Source organism: Archocentrus centrarchus, chromosome 6 (genome assembly GCF_007364275.1).
Source record: "Archocentrus centrarchus isolate MPI-CPG fArcCen1 chromosome 6, fArcCen1, whole genome shotgun sequence".
NCBI classification, from domain to species: Eukaryota; Metazoa; Chordata; class Actinopteri; order Cichliformes; family Cichlidae; genus Archocentrus; species Archocentrus centrarchus.
Window position 1 is genome coordinate 6,212,788 of NC_044351.1, and position 12,806 is coordinate 6,225,593.

Consider the following 12,806-nt stretch of genomic DNA (forward strand, 5'->3'; position numbering starts at 1 on the left):
AATTCTTGAAAGAGTTGTAAAACAGCTAATTGACTATCTGCAGAGGAATGGTTTATGTGAAGAGTTTCGGCCAGGTTTCAGAATTCATCACAATACAGATCTTCTGATGGCCTCTGACAGTGGAATCATTTCTGTGCTTGCCCTGCTTGACATCGGTGCAGCATTCGATACTATTGACCATAGGATTTTATTACAGAGATTAGAGTATGTCATTAAAGGTAATGTGCTGCAGAGGTTTGAATCACATCTATCTAATAGACTCCAATTGGTTTATGTAAATGGGGAGTCTTCTTTAAACAGTAACATTAATTATGAAATTCCACAGGGTTCTTTGCTAGGATGAATTCTATTTATATTATACATGCTTCCCTTAGGCAGTATTATTAGAGGGCATAGCATATGTTTTCCCTCCTATGCAGATGATGCTCAATTCATTAGTTCATTATTCATTCATTCATGCAATCCACTGATGAAGAGAAGCCAATATGGCAATATATTATCAGTTTGTCCTAAAAGCTCCCTGAAAAGTCTTCAGCTGATACAAAATGCTGCAGCGAAAGCACTGACAGGAATTAGAGAAAGTTTATATTTCTCCCATATTGGCTTCTCTTCATCAGCTTCCTGTTAAATCCAGGGTTGAATTTAAAATCCTTCTCCTTACATACAGGTCTTGAATAATCAGGCCCCATGTTGTTGCGACTGGGTGCTATATAAATAAATCTGAATTGAATTGGATGCTTTCTCACCACATCCTGGTCTCCATCGGTCAGGTATTCAGAGGGGACAGCATTTTCTGCACTGGCTAGTCTGTAGTTGACAGAGTACTTCTCAATGTTGGTGTCATACACTGCCCGTGGCCGCTCCCATGTCACCAGTAAGCTGCTGAGGTTGTGTGGTGCCACCTGGATGTTCACTGGCTCAGAACTGCAGACTGGCAGAAATACACAGATAAGAACATCTCTTTTTTTAAAAATGTTTTGAAATACTCTTAAAATCCCAATGAGTGCTGCAGATGGTTAGACAATCCAGAGATTTATGTTTTTATCCCACAGTCTGATCAGATCCTTTAAAAAAGATTGTACCTATTGATTGATATGATTGGCTTAGAATTATTGATTGCCACATTGTACAGTAATCACTGTATTTTAACCTGCACATTTTCACACAGATTCACTATAGTGATTGCATTATGTTTATATAAGCTACTTAAATTACTTTTCTTTTTTTGAAAAAAGTAAAAACTAGTGAAACTAAAACTCCTGGATTTGTCTGATAGAAGCCTCTACCACTGTGTCTAATCAGACAATCGTAATATGTTGTTTACACATTATACTGGGGATAGACTGCACCCTTCAGATGAATCTATATTGGTCCCTAATGGGCCCACTATGTAGATTTTCACAAACCACATTATGTTTTATAGCTTGTTACTTTGCAACACCTAAGCTGACAGACAAACATGTATGTTCAGTACTTGTTTATCAAGTAAGATTACACACACACACACACACACACACACACACACACACACACACACACAAAAAAAAAAAGAAAAACAAGCTGAATTTCACAAAACTCAGTGAAGAGCACATGCAATAATCAGTTCAATGATGTGAATCCAGAGTTCTTTCTTTATAAGAAGACATTGACTTTGATGGAGCATGAATTGTCCTATCATAACGTACCTTTAATGTACTGTTATTTACTAAGGAAGCCATGAAAAGGCTGAATAGTGGCTGTTGAAATGGCTCCTTCCTGTGGTTTTAAGGATCAACTTATAGTCAGTCCTCAACTACAGAAATACACTGAAATGATACACAAACTGACTATATAGTTCGCTGTAACCACAGTGAAAGCAGTGGTTCCTCCATCTCATGCTATCCCTAGCATCCTCCTCTGTGATGCCAAACCTCTGTATGTCCTCCTTCAGTAGATCCATGAACCTCCTCTGAGGTCTTCCTCTTTTCATTTCTTTCTCCATCTTCAACATCCTTTGTCGAGTAAATCAACTATCATTCTTTTGCACATGTCCAAACATCTCAGCCTTCCCTCTCTTTTTTTTTTTTTTAAAGACTGTCTTGTCTGGCAGATTTTGCAAACAGAGTTGATGGGCTCTATAGATTCTCTAATGGCTACTATTGTTAATGTTTGTCCTTTTACTTTATTCATTTATTTGTGTTATTTTTCACATACATATATGTGTTATAGTAATGCCAGAGTAGACATTCTGAGAGAAAAAAAGCAAGAAAAAAGAGAAAGGGGACAAAAGAGAAAAAGGGCATATAGGATAGAGCACAAGTAAAAAAAAAAAAAAAAATTTCATAAATTGCTGCCCCTGTAAAAGAAGGAAAAAACAACATGTTTTCTGTCAACCTGTTCATCACCATTGCGAACAAGACGGGGCTCAGAATACATCCCTGATGTAAACCCCACCCCCACCTTGAACCTATCTGTCACATGTACTGCACGCCTCATACATGACCTGCACAAGTCTCTCATTCTTCTTTGCCACTTCTGAGAATTCCACTCTTGACACCCTACCATATACTTTCATATACTTTCTCTAGATCCCTAAAGACAAAATGCAATTGGAGTGTCCCTGTTAGATAAAAAGCACTTAGGCATAGAAAAAAGTGCTTGGGTGAATGAGTTATGTTGTATAAAGCGCTTTAAGGGTTTAGAGTAGAAAAACACTTAAAAAAAAAAAAACCCCAGTCGATTTGCCATAACTCTTTATGACCTTCTCTATACTTCTCTATCAACACTCTCCAGACATTGCATCACTAGTGTTCTTTCTTAACATAAAGCCATAGTGCTGCTCACCTCTCTTCATGACCTAGCTTCATCAACTCTTTCCGATAGTTTACTGGTATGGCTCTGCAACTTTATCCCTCTGTAGTTACCACAGTTCTGCATATCACCCTTGTTCTTGAAAATCAGTACCAGTACACGTCGAATACGAATACGAATACCTTTATTAGTCCCACAATGGGGAAATTACAGTTAACAGAACACCCATCCAAGAAATAACAAATACAAACATCATCATCATCATCATTATCTTCTCATCATCTCATAATATTATTATTACTATTCTTGTTCCACCTAAAATTTTGAAGCACAACACACAGGTCTGAGAAACACCCAGCAAAAGTTATATCAGGAGGCTTGTGAATGGTTGCCTGCTTGAGCCTGTGGCTCAGGAGCTTGAGTAGGTCATCTATTAATTGGAATGTTGGTGGGTCGATTCCTGGCTGTTCCAGTCTGCATCCTTGGGCAAGATATTGAACACCGAGTTACTCTTGATATATTCATTGGAGAGCAAATGTTAGATAAAAAGCACTTAGATGTAGAAAAAAGTGCTTGTGTGAATGGGTGCAAATTTGTGTATGAAGTGTTTTGAGAACGAGTTCATGTTTTTAAAAACTAGTCCATTTACCATTACAAATGAACATTCCCTTGTTTTTAATACACTATTCAACACCTGTTTTTAGCTATCTAGCTTTTTTCAAGCCACCTACATTGAGTTCCCAGTATTTTTTGCAAACTCCAGAAAGCAATATCTTCTGATGACTTTTCATATATCCTGTTAGCTCCTATTGGCTCCTGACAACTCAAAGAGCAGCAGATACACTGGTACACTCAAAATGTTTTCAGAGCTTTTCTATCCAAGTGTGCCAGTGAAATAGCATTGAGGCATACTATTATTTATCAGAGTTCTTCTTCTTCTTCTTCTTCTTCTTCTTATTATTATTATTATTATCCTCTATGCCAGGGATCCTCAAATCCAGGCCTCGAGGTCCGGTGTCCTGCAGGTTTTAGATGTGGCTCTGCTTCAACACACCTGAGTCAAATATAGAAGTCATTAGCAGGACTCTGGTGAACTTGACTGCATACTGAGGAGGCAATTCAGCCATTTGATTCAGGTGTGTTGGATCAGGGACACATCTAAAACCTGCAGGACACCAGACATCGAGGCCTGGATTTGAGGATCCCTGCTCTATGCTAATGCTGATTTCTGATACTAGTCTTGGGATGAATGAGAGAAAGGAGAAGGGATCTGCCCAGGCATAACATGCACTCCTCTTCAGGCCATGCCTAGTAAAGTCCAAATGGGGAGGTAGTGACTCCATACAAAGCCCCTTTGAAACTTTAATCCAGTACAGCAAAAATGACTAAAGAATTTAGCCAAGTCCACAGTGATTGGTGTGTGGTCCTTCCTCTGGCACATCTTGCTGAAATCTTTGACAAAAGGTGACTGTGCTTTTGAGGTTGTGGCCCCCAAATTGTGAAACTCACTTCCACTGGATTAAAATCTGTGGACTCTGTTGATACCTTTAAAAAGAAACTGAAGAGCCACAGGTGCAGGCTAGCTTTTATTTAAGTTTATCTATTTATACCATTTTTAATGTTACATTTTATTCTGTATAGTAGAGCACTTTGTGAGCTTTGTTCTTGTAAAGCACTATATAAATAAACTTTACTTACTTACTGTGAACTCTAAAATGCCTTCTTCAGATGTGGCTTTCTACTCACCTCTTGGGAAACTAGAAAAAGCACAGTCCCTGAATACTTATGCACTAATTTTGTGGTAACCTCATAATGAGGTATTATTGTTGATGTTTTAACATTTTTCTTTCAATGAGAAAAATGTGAAGGCTTTTGTAAATTCAAACAATCAACATTAGATGACACTGAACTATCTAATGCTGTCTACCTTCTAGCCTTGTTGTGCATAACTCCATCTGAGCATTGGTCACTTTGCCAAATTATGTTAACATATGTATGTCACTTTAACAGTCTGAGACCAACTAATTAAATATCGTCAATCCCAATAAAATATGCCAAAGTGGCACAAATTCTAAAACTACCTAGTGAACCCTGCACTACAAAACTACCAACACTAATTTTTTTTGTTCCAATGAAGTATGAATTGAGTAAAAGAAATAAAATTGCAAAAATAAAAATGGAAATTATAAAAACAACATATACTGTTTTAATTTCAGTAATAATATTGAAAGGTAATGCAAAGTCTGCTTTACAAATCTTCAGAGCATTAATTAAAATAAAATCTCTTCATATTGTAAATATCAAATAGTCCCCTGATCCTCAGTACCAGAGCAAACCCTCCCCAAAGCCAAAGGTCAATTCCAATTATTGAGTAGAACCAACAAGCAGCGTGAAAATCAATTGTTACCAAAGTCGACCCGTCCTCTGTCTGTCACTGAGGTTTTATTCAGGTCACTTGAGTTCTATTTTTACTACTGTCATTTTTTGTCCATCGTTTGTAATCCAATTGTGTCTGATCCAGTTGAATTAGAAATACAATATAAATTGCCTAAGATTCAAATGGCCCATGGAACTTTATCCGACTTGTGGAACAATCCATCTTATGTGTAAGTCAGATAAAATCTAATTCTTCAAAATATCAGACAGAGTTTGGGGTCTAATATTTAATTTATGGCAATGGCTTTCTGATTCAGTTGTGCATGAATGAGCAGATGCATGGAGTTTGTGTAGATCGGAAATATTGAAATTGGGCATGGCAGGGGCTGAGGAGGGGTTTAGTGCTAAACTCATCTGTCTTATGCAATCACATTTAATTAGAAATGCTTTACAATGGGACCTGATTTTTCATCCTAAGTAGGCAAAAATCCAGCTTGTATGATGCAATTTAGGTGATGATTTTAACTGGAATTAACATTAGGAAAAATCGGGACCTGCAGAAGCCATCGGACTAGACAAAAAAATACAATTTTGCGACTTTGACTTGGTGAGTTCTACTGTATAACCAGGTATTCTCATACTGGGTTCAAACTTTCGGCTGTCCAGGTGAGATTGTGTCTTTGATTAAATAAATTAAATTAAATTAGTTTGATTAAAATTATTATAATTATTAAAATTTACAAAATTATAAACATTAATAAATATGTTTAATACTACAAAACATGTTTATTCAGCTCTGATATTGAATTGACCTCAAATTCACCAGACAAACATCCCAGCTTGTAGCAGCATTAGTAAAGGATGATGAGATATGCCAAAGCATAACATGCTAACTGACATGTTAGATGTCAAGCATGTGTTAAATAAATACATTTTTATACTTCCTATAGTTCCTATTATAATTCCTATAGTTATTATTGGTACACCTAATGGAAAAAATATTAGTCAGCTGCTGGTAGCATGAGTTTATGTCCAAGTGCAATGCACAGTTAAAGATGAACCATGCCTGACAGCAGTGGCGGTTTCTGATATGGGCGATATAGGCAGCCGCCCAGGGCGGCTTTTCATCTAGGGCGGCATGACCGCCCCCCCCACATTGCGATCGCCGCAGCAGCGCCTACAGCACTACTCCACTTGTGGGGTAATGGGCGCCTTCTGCCTGCTGTGTGGTGCATGTAGCTTTCTGTCATGGTCTGACAGACAGCGGAGAGGAGAAGGGGGCGGGGCAGCGCTGTATGTGTTTGTAACAAGATTAACGCGGAAGTGCATGTCCTTACATTAAAAACTTTTGCGAGATCTCGAATGCTTTTCCGTGTTAATTTTGATACGGCAGCATCCCTGAGGACGTTGAAAGGATCGGCGAGAGGTTGCCAGCAAAAGTCGCCTTTAATTTATAATTCAGCGGTTACTGTTGGCCGTAACCACTCCAAAACTGTACAGGCATAAACAGAGGTGGGCTGAAATTCAGCCCGGGAGCTTGGTTTGGAGAGGCCTTTTATCCGATCGTACAACGGACAAAAAATATTCTGACCTGTTCGGGAAACCTCCCGAAGGCCACCACGCCAAAACTGTACAGGCATGAATGAATGAAAGAGAGCGAGACAGTCAGTCGGGTTCATTCATTCATGCCTGTACAGTTTTGGCGTGGTTACGGCCAACAGTAACAAAACTGAATTATAAATAAAGGCGACTTTTGCTGGCAGTCTCTCGCCAAACCTTTCATCCTCACTGACACTGCCATATCAAGATTAACGAAACTTATGTACCGTATTTTTCGGACTATACGTCGCTCCGGAGTATAGGTCGCACCAGCCAAAAAATGCATAATAAAGAAGAAAAAAACATATATAGGTCGCACTGGACTATAAGTCGCACTTTTTTTGGGGGGGGGGTTGATAGAATCCGAGACCCAGAGCAGAAATTCCATCTTGAACGGCAATTTAAAATAATAATGGATTAAAGAACAGGACGAACACGGTTAGGCTTACGTTATGCTAACGTAACACATTCAGCTACATGACGCACAACGAACACGTGTTCGGTATGTTAACGTAACATTAAGTTATTCAGATAACCATAGCATAAAGAACATACTAACAAGTTAACCAAACCATCAATCCATTGAATTCTTCATCCTCGGTGTCACTTCTAAACAACTCCGTACACTCCGTAGACGAAGCGCCGCTTCCTCTTCTGTGTCGCGTTAGTCAGACTCGTCGTCAGCTGCAGTTCCAATTATTCCAGCCTTTCTGAATCCCAACAGGATGGTTTGGTTGTCACTGAAGCCCATGTTTTCTTGATCCATCCAATGACTTCCAGGAAAGTTGGGTGGCGCATTCTCCCAGTTGCCGTTAAGCTGTGCTCTCCATCCATCATCCACTGCGCCCACAGGTTACGCAAGACTGCCTTAAAGCTGCAGTTCACGGAGATGTCAAGTGGCTGGAGTATTTTGGTTCATGTGTTATAAATGTCACATATACGTCGCTCCGGAGTATAGGTCGCACCCCCAGCCAAACTATGAAAAAAAGTGCGACTTATACTCCGGAAAATACGGTACTAAAATTAAACAGTTTTGCGAGATCTCGCAAAACTGCCTCTTTTTTTTTTCCTCCCATGTTTTTTTCCCCATGTCCCTTCGATTCCGTATAGAATGAATCTGTGCTAATAAAATTAGATGCACACAACTGATAGAACACAAAGCACATTTCATTTATAATACTGGAAATATGGTCATTAATTCACAGTATTTGTGTGAACCTGAATCCTGATGAAAAAAATAACACAAATAAGAATCTAGACGATTCAGACAAATGTTGGTGGATGGCGCAGTGTTGCCAGATGGCCAGATTGGGCAGCTTGTGAACACATTGGGCTGGAAAATTATATAGATATATCTATATAATTATAAAATCATATAGATATATAATTTTACAATAAAAAACTTCCTAAGAACCTACCAAATATGGTGGAAAGCAGCCAAAACTTTAACAACTTACCCAAAGCTGTGTATATTTAAATATACATCACACCTGGTGCTATTAACATGAGTTTCAATGGAGGTTTTGTTGTGTTGGGCTGGCTACTGTCAATCAGATCTGACAACCCTGGGGATGGGTGGCGGTAATAACCTATTCCGCTTCAGTACAAATAACAGCAGATGGAAAGGAAAAGGTCAAAGCCATCAGGCATGCAGTTTAGGAAAAGAGAAAAGAAGAAGAAAAGAAAGAAGCAAAAGATAAAGGTAAGCAGAAGCTGTGTAATATTTCAGTTTCTTCCATGTTTTTTCAAATAAAAATGTAAAAGAAATTCTGAGTGTGCCTGTGATGGGGGGGGGGGGGGGGGGGGGGGGCTTCTGTTAAAAACTCTGTCAGACCATGGCAGAATTCACCACACAGCAGGCAGAGGGCGCTCATTACCCCCCAAGTGGAGTAGTGCGGTAGGCGCTGCTGAGGCGATCACTATTGGGGGGGGGTGCCGGCGGGGATGCTCGCCCAGGGCACCAAACAGGCTAGGACCACCACTGCCTGACAGTATGGTAATGATTTAGCTAACAAAGTTAGCAGTTAGTATGTATTCTGCAAAATTCAGCAGATTTATTTAATGAGAAAAACCATCTGATTTCAATCAAAGATTTTATTTAGATGACTACAACCTTTGATATAAATGACTGCCAAAGAAACAGGACTTTGCATACGCACCCTGTGTGAAGATCTCCTCAGTACCTGTGTAGGAGGAGAACACCTGACCCATGAACTGGTCCTGCTGCTCCCTGTAGTTGTTCTGCAGGTAGTCCATCAGCATCACATATCCAGCCTGCTGCATTGTCATCACCTCGCAAAACATCACCAGCTGCAACAGAATAAGCACAGAAACACAATAATTAAAATGATTTCAGCAACAGCACTCTGCCAATACACTGGCTGGTTGCTTGAGGGTCCTGCACAGTATCTTAGTTGTTCCCAGTATTGCGCTCTTCTCGGATGTCACTCCAGTAATCTGCTAGAGCCATTCTCCCAGTTTGGGGCTCACTGCCTTGAGTGTTTCGATTACCACAGGGACCACTGTCACCTTCATCTTCCACGTCCTTTCCAGCTCCTCTCTGAGCCCTTGGTATTTATTGAGCTTCTCGTGTTCCTTCTTCTTGTTGTTGCTGTCACTTGGTATTGCAACGTCTATGACTACAACCTTCCTCGTCTTTTTGTCCATCACTATGATGTCTGGTTGGTTAGCCATCACAAGTTTGTCTGTCTGTCTTAGCTCTTAGCTCTGTTGTTCTCAACTAACCTTGGGGGCGTGTCCCATTTTGACCTCGGGACTTCCAGGTCATACTCAGCACAGATGTTCCTGTATACTATGCCAGGCACTTGGTTATGGCGTTCCTGGTATGCCGTGCCTGATAACATCTTGCACCCTGCTGTTATGTGCTGATTATCTCAGGGGCGTGTCTGCAAAGCCTGCACCTGGGTCTTGCCTTGTATGGTACACCCCAGTCTCTGTCCATCTTATGCTTAGAGCTTGTTCCTGTGCTGCCATGTTTATTGCCTCTGTGCTGTCTGTCAGTCCAACCATTGGTAGGATTTTTCTATGTCAGCCACTTCTTCTATCTGCCAGTGGTACATGCCAAGCAGAGGCCTGTCCTTGCATGATGGTTCCTGTTCTTCCTCCTCTTCGTTCTTGGGTTTCTGCTGTCTGAGGTACTCACTATCCATATGGTCCTTTGTGGCCATCTTTCTGATGTATTCATTGACCTTTGTTATTTCATCTATAATAGTGGTTCTGACACTCACAAGTCCTCTGCCACCATCCTTGCCACTTGCAACCATTAATTGAAGAAAATAAGAACAACCCCAGGTTTCTTTTCAGCACTGTAGCCAGGCTGACAAAGAGTCAGAGCTCTGTAGAGCCGAGTATTCCTTTCACTTTAACTAGCAGTGACTTCATAGATTTCTTTACAAATAAAATTTTAGACATTAGAGAAGAAAATATTCATAACCATCTCAAAGATTTATCTTCATTTTCGGCTGCTTGCAGCGCTGCTGGTACTTGTTTAGATTCTTTCGCTCTAATTGTTCTTTCAGAGTTAACTTCAATAGTTACTTCCTCCGAACCAGCAACATGTTTATTAGATGCCATTCCTACTAGATTGTTCAAAGAAGTCATTCCAATTATTGATGCTTCAATCTTAAAAATGATCAATCTGTCTTTATTAGTTGGCTATGTACCACAGGCCTTCAAGATGGCTGTAATTTAACCGCTACTTAAGAAGCCATCACTTGACCCAGCTATCTTAGCTAAGTATCGGCCAATCTCCAACCTTCATTTTCTCTCAAAGATTCTTGAAAGAGTAGTTGTAAAACATCTAACTGATCATCTGCAGAGGAACGGTTTATTTGAAGAGTTTCAGTCAGGTTTCAGAATTCATCAAAGTACAGAAACAGCATTAGTGAAGGTTACAAATGATCTTCTTAGAGCCTCTGACAGTGGACTCATCTCTGTTCTTGTCCTGTTGGATCTCAGTGCAGCTTTTGATACTGTTGACCATAACATTTTATTACAGAGATTAGAGCATACTATAGGTATTAAAGGTACTGCACTGCAGTGGTTTGAGTCATATTTATCTAATAGACTCCAATTTGTTCATGTAAATGGGGAGTCTTCTTCAGACACTAAGGTTAATTATGGAGTTCCACAGGGTTCTGTGCTAGGACCAATTCTATTTACCTTATACATGCATCCCTTAGGCAGTATTATTAGAAAGCATTGCATCAATTTTCATTGTTATGCAGATGATACTCAGCTTTACCTATCAATGAAGCCAGACGACACACATCAATTAGTTAAACTGCAGGAATGTCTTAAAGACATTAAGGCCTGGATGACCTCTAATTTCCTGCTTCTAAATTCAGATGAAACTGAAATTCTTGTACTCGGCCCCACAAATCTTAGAAACATGGTGTCTAACCAGATACTTACTCTGGATGGCATTACTTTGGCCTCCAGTAACACTGTGAGAAATCGTGGAGTCATTTTTGACCAGGATGTGTCCCTCAATGCTCATAGTATACAAATATGTAGGACTGATTTTTTTGCATTTGCGCAATATCTCTAAAATTAGAAACATCCTTTCTCAAACTGATGCTGAAAAGCGAATTCATGCATTTGTTACTTCTAGGCTAGACTATTGTAATTGATTATTATCAGGCTGTCCTAAAAGCTCCCTGAAAAGCCTTCAGCTGATCCAAAATGTTGCAGCTAGAGTACTGACAGGGACTAGAAAGAGAGAGCATATTTCTCCCATATTGGCTTCTCTTCACTGGCTTCCTGTTAAATCTAGAATAGAATTTAAAATACTTCTCCTCACATACAAGGTCTTGAATAATCAGGCCCCATCTTATTTCAAAGACCTCATAGTCCCACATCACCCAAATAGAGCACTTCACTCTCAGACTGCTGGCTTACTTGTGGTTCTTAGGATACTTAAAAGGAGAATGGGAGGCAGAGCCTTCAGCTTTCAGGCCCGTCTTATGTGGAACCAGCTCCCAGCTTGAATTCAGGAGACAGACACCCTCTCTATTTTTAAGATTAGGCTTAAAACTTTCCTTTTTGATCAAGCTTATAGTTAGGGCCTAATCATGTGACCCTGAACCAGCCCTTAGTTATGCTGTTATAGGCCTAGGTTGCTGGGAGGTTCTCATAATGCACTGTTTCATTTCATTCACCTTATTTACTTTATTTATACTCCACTCTGCATTTAATCATTAATTGTTATTAATCTCTGGCTCTCTTCCACAGCATGTCTTTTTTTTTCTCTCCCCTCAGCCCAACCAGTCGCTGCCCCTCCCTGAGCCTGGTTCTCTTGGAGGTTTCTTCCTGTTAAAAGGGAGTTTTTCTTTCCCACTGTCGCCAAGTGCTTACTCATAGGGGGTTGTTTTGACTGTTGGGTTTTCTCTGTATTATTGTAGGGTCTTTACCCACAATACAAAGCGCCTTCACGCGACTGTTTGTTGTGGTTTGGCGGTATATAAATAAAATTGAATTTAATTGAATACTTCCACTTAGTGTACAGTCTCAGGGTGCTGGATTTGGGGTGAAACCCTCCATGCATGGTAAGGAGTTTTCTTGTCTTGACATCAGTGGCTTCTATCTCCTACTTTGGCCAGCTTATTAACCCAGTTGGGTATCTGATAAACTGCTGGGCGTAGGTGTTCATAGCTCAGATCTTGTTCTTCCCATTCAGCTGACTCTTCAGGACCTGCCTTACTCTCTGCAGGTACTTGGAGGTTGCGGCTTTCCTAGCGGCCTCTTCATGGTTCCCATCTTCCTGTGGGATTCCAAGGTACTTGTAGCTGTCTTCAGTGTCTGCTATGTTGCCTTCCGGTAGTGCAATCCCTTCAGTTCTGACTACTTTTCTTCTCTTATTTACCAACCAACTACACTTCTCCAGTCCGAATGTCATTCTGATATCATTGCTGTAGATCCTGGTGGTGTGGATCTGTGAATCGATATCTCATTCACTCCTCGCCTACAGCTTGATGTCATCCATGTAGTGGAGGCAGCTGATGTTTGCTCCATTCCGTAGT

The 12,806-nt window shown here is 40.1% G+C and overlaps 1 protein-coding gene across 4 annotated transcripts in view; it reads right to left on the bottom strand.

The window, feature by feature from the left end:
- ptprz1a (protein tyrosine phosphatase receptor type Z1a) overlaps positions 1-12,806 on the bottom strand; it is a 206,604-nt gene that overhangs the window by 55,676 nt on the left and 138,122 nt on the right. For all 4 annotated transcript variants that reach the window (XM_030731182.1, XM_030731181.1, XM_030731183.1 and 1 more), the window contains exons 8-9: positions 8,925-9,075; positions 747-931 (exon numbers count right to left, since the gene is read on the bottom strand). In XM_030731182.1, the coding sequence (XP_030587042.1) occupies positions 747-931; positions 8,925-9,075 (336 nt within the window). The remainder of the gene's footprint in view (positions 1-746; positions 932-8,924; positions 9,076-12,806) is intronic.